The sequence below is a fragment of the Ambystoma mexicanum genome, chromosome 10, assembly GCF_040938575.1.
Source record: "Ambystoma mexicanum isolate Mex_15411 chromosome 10, UKY_AmexF1_1, whole genome shotgun sequence".
NCBI classification, from domain to species: domain Eukaryota; kingdom Metazoa; phylum Chordata; class Amphibia; order Caudata; family Ambystomatidae; genus Ambystoma; species Ambystoma mexicanum.
Window position 1 is genome coordinate 298,467,922 of NC_090932.1, and position 13,629 is coordinate 298,481,550.

Sequence of the window (13,629 nt, forward strand, 5' to 3'; positions counted from 1 at the left end):
GCCAGCATTTTGCCCAGGTAGGGGAACAGAAATTGTAGTCCTGGTTGTGCTTGATAACATTATGACATTAATAAAATCTAGGGTGCACATACCTGATTTCAGGGCGCAGAATTACATTCCCAATAATGAAGTGCACTTTTTCAAGATGGGACATAGGCTTGTCTGTGATCGGGCTCTCCTTCTGCAGTAGCTCCTCCCCATCAATGAACTGGCCGGCCACCTGAAAAAAACATGAACTCTCAGTAAAAATGCAATTTTCATGTTAGCAGAAACATATGGAAAAAATCATCCACTGATTCAAGGGCAGTGTTACTTACAATACCTGCATCAGGGGTAGCCTTGCTGTAGGCAAAGATCTTAACATGAGATTTTATCAGGAGGTTGGGACAGAGTCAGTGATTTGACATGTTCCTGAGCACTTCTTTCCTCCCCCAGGACAATGTAAGCACATGGGGGTCAGTAAAGCTTGAAAGCTAAGGGATTTGACAATTAGCATTTATTTCAATGGGACCACTCTGTCTCTGTTCCCTGGAGCAAGCAGACAAGCCCTCTCAAGAGCTTGTCAGGATGTACCCAGACTCAGTACAACTAAAGGAAACCTCCATCCATGCAACTCCCTAAGCAAGCAGGGAAAACCCCTACTCATTTAAATAGGAACCCTACCCTTATACCCTCGGGCAGGAGTCAAGCAACCCTATGAGCCAGACAGACCTCTGGAAAACCCCATCCCTGAACCACCCTACCCCCATCCCCTAACAGTGCATCCCCTTGTAACAACAGGGGAACCACATTTTAGAAACAAAAATACTCTCCTTGTTCAGCAGCAGGGCTTACATACAACACATTTAAACAGACCTCCACAGCAACTGGGCAACCAAAAAGGAGATTCAAAGGAAAAATGACAGAGAACAGGTACCATGAACCAAAATCCCACTTCATTACGCTGTCTTACCATGAATCAACATAGCAGATCAAGGAGGGGGAGAAGCATGCTGCCAGTTCACCAAACATTCAGAGAACATAGTCCGATTCCAAAATGTCCACCATGCTTTTTAAAGTCTTTCTCCAACAGCTTGTGACCACAAAGTATCACAGCCAATAGAAATGCATCAAAAAACACTTCACTACCCCAGCCAATCAGAGATGTGCAACCTGGCCAGGCCCTATATAAAGGTTGAGTTCTCAGGGCAACAGGGATACGGGAAGCCGTAGTGAAGGTGGGTACAGGAGGATTTGCAGAGAAAGAACAGGAGTGAATGGGAAAACAGACTGCCCTCAGACAACAGCGGAGACTGGCAGTGATGGTAGAGAGAAGGCACTAAACCCCTTGGCAATGAGAGAGACATGATATCCTTTATTAGTGGCAATGACACTATATCCCTTACTGTGAATGAAAAGGGCGCCATATCACTTGCTGAGAGTGGAAATCCCACATATGCCTTACTGAGATTGAAAAGGCCCTCATATTCCTTATGGGTACTATATCTATTGGGGAGGGACGGTCACTGCATAATTCGAGCAAGAAAAAGTGGGCCAGGCACTGTCCAACCGGATTGGATTATATATAGTGAGCTGGGCACTATATCCATGTGAAGGCAAATTTTGCAAACTATGAGGTCTGTGTTTATCTTGCACGAGTTGCTATCAGTTTTACAAATTATGCCACAAGAGTATAATTTCCTGATTGATTTCTTGATGTTTTTTAAATGTGTTTTAAATATTCCAGTCTTTTAAAGTAAGGCTCCTCAAATCATTGTGCTCAAGTACAGTTTGCAACTCGTATGCTATTGCTTGTTTAAGAGTGAAACCTAATCATCAGCATCAATTCATTCTTGAGCATTGAATGTCTAGTAACAATATCCTCAAAATGTGTTTCGTAAGAATCAGCTTCATCGGGAAGAATATGTTGATTTAACTCTGCAGCTCGAAAAAATGGTGAAGGAAGGTAGCAGAAGAAGAGAATTAGACAATTGAGCAAATTACAAATTGTTTAGATATCAATCAGGTTTTGGGGTGATAATGATAGTCTATGAAATTAGGGGGTCTGTAGGATAAGTTTAATAAGTGTAAACAGCAGTCAGAGCTGAATTAGTGGAGATAAATATGTGTAAAATAAAAGCGTGAAAGAGGGGGAAGGATTAACAAAGAAATGGCCACGTAATGTGCATCTAAAGTGAATTGGAGTTGTAAGAAAAAAAATACTAAGATGTAGAAAATTAGATATTATTAAATCTTAAATTCTGTGGTAAATACTGTATGGATGAAAAAGGAACGTAAATGATACCATCCATATGTTTTAGAGGAAAACAGTAATGAAAGAAACCAACAAAAAAAGACTGGGGCACTTAGTCAAGCCTAATCTGAAATAGTAAAGAAATAATTACTTGCTATCAGACATGAGGAGTTCATGGCTACATTTGGCTACAAATCTTGCCTAGTTTTCAAAGCCTGTATATGAATGTGATCATTTCTTAAGCTCACTAGGCCATAGTTGGGAAATATAAATAAGAGTAACTAAGAGTAACATGAAAGCCTTTCTGCAGGGATGTGGATGTGCACCAGCATACAAGTCTGCTGTTTCCCCACACAGGGCACCTACTTGTTCCTTCATGTGTTTCCTAAATACAAGCAAGTGAGATTTGCAGTATCTGTACTTATTTTCTGAACAAGCAGTGGGGTGCTGGATCAGTGAAGGGAAGACAAGTCGGCATTTCTAGTATCACTGCTTGATGTTCCATGGAAGAATTATACTCCGTGGATTACTCAGGGCTGCCCCTAGAATTACACTGTGAAAGCACCATAGAGTAATCCCAGTAATAAGAGCATATAGCTGGCTTGAAGGTGTACCCAGCTTGGACTGCAGCACCATATGGATCCCCTGCAAGACTTTCATGTTCGGGAACTCATTTACCAAACCTCCATGATAACCAGATGAAAGAGAGCTTGTGTGTCTTCACAAAGCTTCCAAGAAGCTTATAATATAAAATGGTATTTCAAATTACATCTATTCCTGAGAGCTCTTGCTCAAAGGAAATGGGCAGTCACTGCAAGCAAGGACCTGGTGACCCTGACCTGAGCACTGAAGGCTCTGCCTGTGGGGATCAGAGAGCAAGAACCTGAACCCTTGAAACTAAAAATATGACGGGTATGGTTTGTTGTGAGGCTGAGTCAGCACCTTGAGAGCAAGCCTTGGTGAGCCAAGCAGGTGGGCCCTTTGTGTCCCTCTCTGAACATGGCACATTTGCAATCCCTCATTTCCTGCTGAAGCTCTCATTCCAACCTCTGGGCACCTTATACATGTAGTTTCCCAAAGGACCGATCCTGCCTATCCAAAATCCTTTTAAAATCTTTGAGTTCCATAAGCAGGTGAGGAAATAAGTTATATAGCATTCGGGATATAACTTAGATTCCTTTTCAGGGCTCATTGAAGAGGAACAGGATTCTGTACATGAGATGTCGTGAATAAAGTTAACAATTGTAGCAGGACCAGCACAAATTCCTATCCAGATTTTGGCACAGATGTGTGAGTATCCATCTGGCCTGTATCTCATCTAAGTTTTTTCTGAAAGGTCCCAGCGTTCAACAGAGCTAAAGCTGGCAGCACCAGCTTTGAAGTATTAGCCCCAATAGCCTGGAACGCACTACCTCTCAATTTAAGATTCAAAGAATCTTAAGCAGTGTTCAGAAAACTGCTAAAAACAAAGTTATTTAACTAACACCTTTTACAAATGTACTTTCTCCACCCTGTTCCACTGTAACCCTTGGAACTCTTTCTCTACACTGTCACTGAACATATACCAACTTCTTCACTACCTATGTATTACCTGTCCTACTGCACTAAGTAACTAGCTGTAACAGCGCCACGATGCCTCCGGGCCGCTGGGCGCTTTATACATTCAGATTAAATAAATATGCAAAGCAAAATGAAACAATATTGAAATAATATGAAATGTTATGCATTACATGCGCTGTAGCACTTTCTATCACTCCTTCACACTATTCTCTTTGGCAGTGGTATAATCAGATAAGGTGCCCCCGTACAACTTAGAACAGAGGTTGATCCTCCACTTTCAGGAGAGCATTAAGGCAATGGTGCATGCAATCTGCATCCAAACCACAATTTTAGAGTTTTTTTGTAGGTGGTGTAAAGTGTAAATTCCATCTTGCCAGTCGCTTTGTCTGCATCACCCCATGGTCTAACATATTAACAAAATCTCTCACTGCGAATTTCTGCAACTGGTGAATGCGAGAAACTGCTCCTTTCAAAGGGTCAATTCAGCAACACCTTATCCTATTCTACAACTCCGCTGCCATCAAGATAATTGCCTGTACAGTATTCCATAGTCTACTGACTGACATAATGGGGATCGGATGGTTGACAACATTCCTTGACAGATGCAGCCATCAGGTCAAGTCTGACACCTACCTTTCCCTCTTGCAAACATCAGACCTTACCCGTAGTGTATCACAAGGATTGGCACTGCTGTTGCCAACATTTACATACCACCTTGAGTAAGAGCATTGATTCCTAAAACAGTCAGTACAATATGTATGCTGACCATACCCATTTACACCCAAAACTTCAAGAACAGTGGAAGGACTGGCAGAAGATAGCGACCTGCCTATGAATTAATGAATTAATCAAATAATGCCTGACTCAATCTGCCAAAGATCAAGACCCTCCAGGTTGGCTTATCTGACCTAACGTTCCCCCCATTCCTCCCATTTGATTCACCTTAATCTATGCAACCAACCACGATTGCCGTAATCTTTGCTGCTGAATATGGTTGCCTAGAGCCCGCTGCTCATGTGCAACCCTTCCACGACTGCTGACTTCACACTATTCACACTCCAGTTGAGAGAGCACTACAAATATTCTTCCGATCTGCTTCGTCGGCTAATCAGACTGTCTGGTTACTCCTGAATTTCAACCTGGGACTCAATGATCCTAACGACAATCACGCCACCTCTCTCAATGACACCATTATTCACTTAGGCCTCACTCAACACATTAACAAACCAACACACACAAAAGGCAGATCCTTAGACTGGCTAGCAGATGCCAATTGCAACCTCTCACTGACAGACATCACACCTTGTGCTTGGACCGACCATCACCTTATCACCTTCTCTCTACCCAGAACTGTACCCAAAACGACACCGCCTTCCAGGACACCACAAATAATCTCCAGAAACAATGGCAACATCACTATAGAAAACCGTAGACCACTTTAAATGCCCATTACTAAAGCCAACCTTCCCACTCAGAATGACAATCCGTCCACCTTGGTAGATCTTTACAACAACACGTTGGAACTAGCCCTCAACCAGATAGCTCCACTCAAACAACGAAAAGCCAAACCCATTGCCCATACCAACAAATGGTTCTCAGCAGAACTAAAGGCTCTCCGCAACATCAAAAGAGCTGCGGAAACTAGCTGGAGAAAAGCCCCATCTCTCTCCACAAAAGACAAATTTGCTACAGCTGCCTCTACCTACAAATCTGCTATCTTAAACGGCAAAAAAGAGATTTATAACATAAGAATACACAACGCCAAATCTGGTACGAAAGAATTATTCTCTATACTAAGAGAACTTGAATCACCACTGCCACCCACATAGGACTGCACTAAGGATAAGGCATGGTGCAATAATATCCAACTAGGCCTCTCCAACAGAATTGCCCTTCTACAAGAAAAGATAGAAGCCAAAAAAGCCAACCTTGCTGCCAAAGATAACCTCAATAGCAAAAAAGACCCCACCATTCCCAACTGCCCCCCTTTCGACTCCTCCCCAAGTCACTGAGGATGAAGTAGTTAAGATAATCCCTAGCCTTAAATCATCTAACTGTAAAGGTGACCTATGCCCGCCTCCGTCATCAAAGATGGAGCCAAAGATCTAGCTCCTCTCATCACCTCACTGATCAATTCTTCTTTCAAGAATTCAGTAGCCCCTAACAACCTCAAACAATCGTGGATCCTCCCCTTCTCAAAAAACCCAACCTAGACCCTAACATCCCCACGAATTATAGACCCATCACCACGGTCCCTTTTCTCCTCAAAATATTAGACAGTGTAGCCTACCTCCAAATACAACAACATTTGGAAGACAATAACCTCCTAGGCCTGCGACAATCCGGCTTTAGACCCAGGCCTGGGACCGAAACCGCCCTCCTGGATCTAAAAATCCAAATGGATGAAGCCAAAGAAAAGGGCGATCTGGCCATCTTGCTCCTGTTGGATCTCCGCGGCCTTCAACCTGGTTGACCACCAGATCCTTACACAACACCTCTCTTCGGCTGCCGCATTCTCACAGAATGCCACCAATTGGATTCAGTTATTTCTGTCTGACAGGTCGACTAGGGTCTCCGCCCCCCTCAGCGGCTGCTGACCCTATCCCAATCCAATGCGGAGTTCCCCAAGGTTCCTGCATCTCTCCCACACTTTACAACATCTTCACTAAGCTTCTCATCGACCGTCTTGACAATCTGGGTGTCAGCTACACTAATTACGCAGACGACACCCAGGTCCTCATCACACTCACTGGTTGCTATGAAGAAGATGTTGCAAAGCTTAACGAAATCTACCTAGAAATCCAAGCCTGGATGGCCACACACAGTCTCTGCCTCAATGACAATAAAACGGAACTGCTTATCGTAGGCTCCCAAGCCCGCCCCAATAAATTGGACTCTAGGTACCAATCTTTCACCAATGATGGCAACATTATAAAAGTCTTCAAAGAGGTCAAACTTAAGTTGTGTACCTCGACTCCAACCTATTGCTGAAAAAACAAATAAATGCCACCATCTCATCAACCACCTACACCAACAAACTTATCAATGCCTGTATACCTTTTCTACCCTCCTCCAGCTGCTTCACCTTATCCAGAGTGCTGATATTGTCTAAATTAGACTATTGTAACACACTCTTCCTGGGAACCACTACAAAAAATCTGAACAGACTCCAGATTCTCCAAAACAATGCCTTAATATGCACTCTTAACCTCCCGCGCAAGGCTCACATCTCCAAGGCCAGCAAAGATGTCCACTGGCTCCCAATCCGAGACAGAATTAAGCTAAGAACTCTTGTCATTACACACAAGTTCCTGTCACTGACTGCCCCGCGCTACCTATCTGACAAATTCTTTAGACACAGCACCACCAGAACTCCCTACTTGCACCAACTCAAGGTCCCCAAAGTCAATCTAAAAACAGCAGGAGGTTCCAGTTTGCCAGTTCTTGCAGCTCAATGCTGGAACACACTCCCTCTTGCAATCAGATCAAAAGCTTCCTTCTGGCCATTCAGAGCCATGGTGAAATCCTGGCTCTCTGCCTAACACTTTGCTACTTACTCACGCACCTCCTAGGTCTCCTCACTCTACCAATTACTACTGTATGTCTTAACTACACCTTGAAACAGACCACCATGTAACCCGGTCCTTTACTATCTATTGTATTTATCTCATGCCACATACTGTACCCCTCTTTTTGTACCATTGAATGTATGTACCCTTTTTTGCTGCGCGCAACGATATGTAACTATGTTGTCCACCTGATTATGCGCCCAGCTACCTGAGGGTTCGGACGCGCTCTATAAATAAACAAACTAAACTAAACTAAACTGAAACCTAACGCCTGATTTTTTATAATAGTATTTGTAGACAAATATGCACTTGACAGTTCTATGTTCCATTTAAACACTGCAGCAATTAAACTCTTGTCAGATAAACACAAATAAAAGTTCACACCAGGTATTCATCAATTTATCTCATGCAGATTTTGGAACTGACAGACTTGAAAGGCAAATAAAATCGGTGCAAAAGGGCCTCCAAAATAACAGGATCTACTTGTAGCAATTCTCCAGATGAAAGGCAGTTGGGAACCTTCACACTGCAGGGTTGATGCATCAATCAGAACAGCCGACTCTGGACAAACTAATAAAATATACTGAGTTGAATCTCCTTCTCCATCTTGAAAAGGTTTCAAATTATTTTCTTATAGAGGAATAGTTAAGAAAAGAAAGAAAAGACATAGCCACCTTTATTATTATTATTATTCTTATTATTATTATTATTAGGGTATTAATTGAGCACAGCATAGCTTCGGGAAGCAAAGAGGCCCTTTACAATCACAGGGGGAAGAATAAGGTTACAGAGCATAGAAACAAGCATGTGGGAATCTAACAACAGGGGAGGGAGGGCCATAGTCAGCAATGAATCTACAAATAACCAGGGGAGGAAACTTTCTGGATCAGATCAGCCAATCTCAGGTAAGGTGGGGAATAGACGTAGACGTTATATGAACCTAGGTGTTAGGAAAGAGGAGCCATTCCTTGAAGAGGAGGGTCTTGAGCTCCTTCCTGAACTGTAGAAATGAGGAGGTGAACCAGATATTGATGGGGAGGAGGTTCGAGAGTCTTGGGGCGTACACAGAGGAGGTCTGCCTTCTGTTTTTTCCTTCCTGCACCGGTGAATTTCAAGTCTGCACCTGTCTTTACTTCTGGTAGATCGTAGGCCTCCGGAGATGCTGAATTTTTCAGTGAGGAAGCTTGGGGACTTCAAGCTGACAGCCTTGTATATGATGTACCAGATTTGAAAATGATACAGGCTTGCAGCAGGAGCAAGTGCAGTTTGATGAGGGTCGGGTGATGTGGTCGAATTTCTGGAGTCTTTTGATGAGTCGTGCTGCAGCATTCAAGATACATCTCAGGGGAGCCTGGGTAGTTGCGAGAAGACCTTCCAAAAGGGCATCCAGGTGAGAGGAGACCAAGGCTTGGACAGATGATCTGAAGTTGTTTTCTGAGATGAAGGGCTTGATTTTTCACAGGAGAGAACTTTGGTACCAGTCATTTGTGTCTTCCTTCCTACGTGCTGTTTGAAGGAGAGGTGCCTGTCGATTTCGAATCTAAGGGACTTGGCACAGGTGGCCAGCTGGAGTGTGAAGCCTTCAAGGTGCATAGCAAAGAGCCAGGTCTGGATGTCTGGGTGTTCAGTGTTGTTGGTCAGCAGTAGGAATTCCGTCTTGGAGGGGTTAAGCTTCAGGTAAGCACTGGACATCCATGAATGGATCAAAGAGAGGCAGGCCTTGAGCCTGTAGATATCTTCGATGGAAGATACCTTGAGGTGGAGCTGCGTGCCATCTGCGTATTGGTGGATGTGGATGTTGTATGGAGCAAGCAGGATTTCAAGTGGTTCCATGAAAAGATTAAAGATCACGGGGGAGAGGATGTAGCCTTGTGGGAATCAACAGGAGATGGGTAGAGTTGGTGATCTGGAGGAAACCATGTGTACAAACTGGTGGCGATTAGCAAGGTATGATTTGAACCATATGAGGACGATCTCGCTGATCCCCATGCAGCAATGTAGATTGTTGCTAAATGTCTGGTGGTCTATTGTGTCAAATGCTGCTGAGAGGACAAGGAGAAACAGGAGGCAAGGATGGCCATCATCAAGGACTTTAAAGGCATTGTCAGCCACCTTGATGCTAGCTGTTTATGTGCTGCGTCTGGGTCAAAAGCCAGATTGATAGGACTGATGGAGGTTGTTAGAATCGATGTGTTGGAGGAGTTGCATGGATACTGCTTTCTCATGGATCTTACTTAGGAAGGGAAGATGGTTGATGGGACAGTAGTTGCTGAGGTTGTCAGGATTCAGGGTTGGTGTTTTGAGAAGTGGGAGGATTTGTTTGGTCTCGAGGGTCAAGGGGAAGGTGCCTTGAGTTAGGGAGCTTTTGATGATTGCCAACTAAGGCAGGAGTGTTTCAGTCGGAAGTGCCTTGAGTACGGAGCCAGGGAAGATGTTGTCCACATATGATGTGGCCTGGAGGGATGCTAGAATGACAGTAAGGTCTTCCATAGTCAGTGTTTTGAATGTTGTCCAGGTGGTTGTGGTTTTGCGTGATGGGATGTGTAGTGTGCTGTCAGTTGTAGCGTTGGTGTCTATGTGTTGGCGGATCATGTTGATCCTATTGGTGAAGAAAGAGTTGATGGCAGTGACTTTCTTGATGGATTGTAGTATGGGTGGGTCGGGCAGAGGGTTGATGCAGTGCTTGATGGCTTTGAAGGTATCACTACAAAATGTCACAGACTATTGCTGCGAGGAAGAAAACCTCGAACTGAAAACAACAAATTTACATTAAACAATAGATGGGGAATTAGGTTGGGATATTAATTAAAATGGGGGAATGCGCAGGGGCAGCAGTGGATCTCCCACTGCATATAAAATAGCTGAAATGCATTGTTCTAAATTCGAGGTTTTTGACCTTGCAGTAAAGAAATTGATATTTTAACATAGATCTGCTTTAAAGAGGGCTCTGCTTTCATTATTGGCTGTGGCTATGGTGTTTTGGTAATAGTTGGCCATGGCAGTGGTGATCAGTAGTCTCTGTGTATAACAGAGTTCCTTGAGCAGGGCGAGGTCGGATGCGTTGCAGGATTTTCGCCAAGTCTTCTCTTGTTTTCTGATGTTTCGCTTGGTGAAGTTGAGCTCTTGAGTGTAGCAGGGACTAGAAGGTTTAGGCTTGAGGGTGTGTTGTTTCACTCGGACATGGCAGTTGATGTTGGTTGTGACGGTGGTTTTAAGTTCTTGGAGGAGGGAATCACAGTCCTGGTTAGTCAGAGGTAAATCAGTCCATGTGAAGTGGAGTTTGGTGAGATCTTCCATAAGAGCCTCCACTGGGAATTTTTTGAATCATCGGAAGGCTTGTTTGCAGGGTTTCCGATGGGTTTGCTTAACTGGTGTGGTGTGACTAATGTCAAAGGGGATGGCCAGGTGGTCTGACCAGTCAAGCTGGATTGGAGAGCTGTGATGGAAGGTGGCCACGCCAGTGATGATGATATCAAGGATTTTTTTTTAAAGAACTTTATTAATTTTCAAACAAAAAACAATACAAACCACACATGCGGTGTGTGCATCAATAAAATACATATGTTCATCGATTTATTTTGGTCACCGCTTCCCCCGTCCTCCCTCCCTTTCGAGCCTATTGTTCCAGCACTCTGTATCTGCCTCGCGCGATGGGGTCTCACACTCTGTGGATCCTGTCAGGTCCTGCACCGTCCCAAACAACTCCGTTATTAGTGACCTCCATGCCATCAGGCTTCCCACATCTTCCTCCCCCCCTGCAGTACTTGCTTCTTGCCACACCACGGTTTCTGCCTTCGCCCATTTCTGCAAATCCTTCCACCACACCTTCACCCGTGGCTTATGACATGTCTTCCATCCCATGGCAATCCTTCTTTTTGCCAGCACATATGCTAAATCTTTCAGTTGGTTAATATGCTTAAGTTTCTGCTATCTGGGGAACCCCCAAGCAAACAAGGCCAAGCCGTGTTTATAACCATCGTGATCCCCCTTTCCTCTAGTTTTTGTGCTATTTCGCCCCAGAAGCGCTCAATTACTGGGCATGTCCAAAACATGTGCACCATACCAGCCTTTTCTTCATCGCATTTGGGACATGCTTGTCTTGCAGCATCCTTGAACCTAGATATCCTTTCTGGTGTCATGTATGCTCTGTGCATGATATATAGCTGTATCTGTTTCAGTCTTGCATTTCTAGGCACCTTCTTGTGGTATCCTAAAGCGTGTTCCCACATCTTGTCCACCAGGGAGGCGGCCACCTCTGCCTCCCAGTCTAGTCTCAATTGTGTTAGCTCCTTCCCTACTTTGGACATCATCATCTCATATAGTCTGGAGGTCTCATGCCCCCCCTCTGTCATATCATATATCACATCTACGGTATCATCTGGTTCTCCCTCCAATACCGTTTCGGGCCATGTTCTCCTGATTCTCTGGACCAACCTGTAATAAGTAATATACTGACCCGGGTGTAACCCCATCTCCTCCTCCAGCACTTCAAACTCTATGATGGTCCCTTCCCGCCAAATATCTCCCATTGTCGCCACCCCAACCGCCTCCCAGTGATTTCGTATTATCATCCGCAGCTGCTTATCTCCCCCCGTCAGTGCAGCTAGTGGCACTTGCAGGGAGCATGGGAATGGGTTCCCCATCAACTGACACGCTCGGCGCCACATCTCCCACCAAGCTTCATCATCTCGGGGCGTCCCTCCATTTCCTTCTTGGACAGCCAGATCAATTCTTTCAGATAATATGGGGCACAATCGTGTCCAAACAACCGGAATTCGGGGGTCGGTTCGTCTGAGAGCCACTTGGCTATATATTGCAGGTGGCTTGCAACATAATAGACCTCATAATTGGGCAGTTTTATTCCACCTTTCTCGTAAAAGTTCTGCATCTTCCATAATGCCACTCAGTTCCTGTTGCCATGCCAAAGGAAGTCCCTGCACATGCTATTCAGTTTGGTGAAAAATGTCCTGGGTATTAGATACAGAATATTTCCGAAATAGTGCAGGAGCCTAGGTACGACCACCATCTTTAGTAGTGCCCCCCGTCCCATCATTGCTAGGGGCAACTTCTCCCAGAAATTCATGCATTTCTCAATTTTCTCAATGGCTCTCTCAGTATTGTGTCTGTGCTCCTCTTCTACTGTGTGGTACATGTCTATCCCAAGATACCTAAATGAGCTAATCGCCCATGGTGTTTGTAGCACCGGCAACCGTCCCACAGGGGTCCCCTTATAGCTACCCAGCAGGAAGATACTAGATTTTTGGGGGGTTCACCGCTATACCAGACAGCTCCGCATATTTATCCATCACTTCTAGTATGTACTGGAGATTTTCTTCCGGATACCTCAAGTACAGTAGCAAGTCATCAGCATACAGGGAAATCAGGTGTTGTTCCCTGCCCACCTCGATACCTATGGTGTCATATTGTTGCCTAAGGTATATTGCTAGGGCTCCAGAGCTAGTATAAAGAGCATTGGGGACCATGGGCACCCCTGTCTGGTGCCTCTGCTTAATTGCCCTCTTTCAGATATCACCGATCCCGTTCTAACCCTAGCTAATGGCTCACTATATAGCATCTTTGCCCACCTTATGTATCCAGGCCCCATTCCATAACCTGCTAAGGCAGCAAGCAGCCATGGCCACTTGACAGAATCAAAAGCCTTAACCGCATCCAAGGACACAATTGCCATTTCGCCCTTGTTCTTACTCCCCCACTCAACCACCCGATGAAGTCGTCTATGATTGTGAGTTATGTTCCTATTCGGGACATAGCCCGTCTGGTCAGGGTATATTAGTTTGCTAATAACTCTGCGCATTCTATTTGCCAGGACAGCCGTCAATATCTTGCTGTCCTGGTTCAACATTGACAGAGGTCTATAAGAGCCACAACTGTGCCCAGGCTTATTGGGTTTGGGAAGCGGTATTATGATCGCCTCTCTGAGCGACTCCGGCACCCGTCCCACCTCAAACGCTTCATTTAACATGTCTAGCATTGGGGGGAGCACTTCCTCCTTATATACTTTATAAAATTCACTTGGGAACCCGTCTGACCCTGGAGTCTTACAGGTAGGCAGCTGCCTCACCACTTCCGCCAACTCTTCCAAGGTAATCAGTGCATCCAACTCCTCTCTTTCTTCCACACTTATCTTAAGCAGTCCTATCTCTTCCAATGTTTCTGTAATCTCCCCAGGCCTAATACTCCCCTAATCCTCATATAGCAACTTATATTATTCTACAAACTCCTGATTAACTCCTTCCTGAGTGTCAG

General features: G+C 44.6%; 1 protein-coding gene across 1 annotated transcript in view; it reads right to left on the bottom strand.

Annotated features, from left to right (window-relative positions):
- Positions 1–13,629, bottom strand: part of MYO7B (myosin VIIB) — a 1,466,289-nt gene that overhangs the window by 605,647 nt on the left and 847,013 nt on the right. Inside the window, exon 26 of the mRNA XM_069617875.1 lies at positions 93–220. Coding sequence (XP_069473976.1) covers positions 93–220 — 128 coding nt within the window. The remainder of the gene's footprint in view (positions 1–92; positions 221–13,629) is intronic.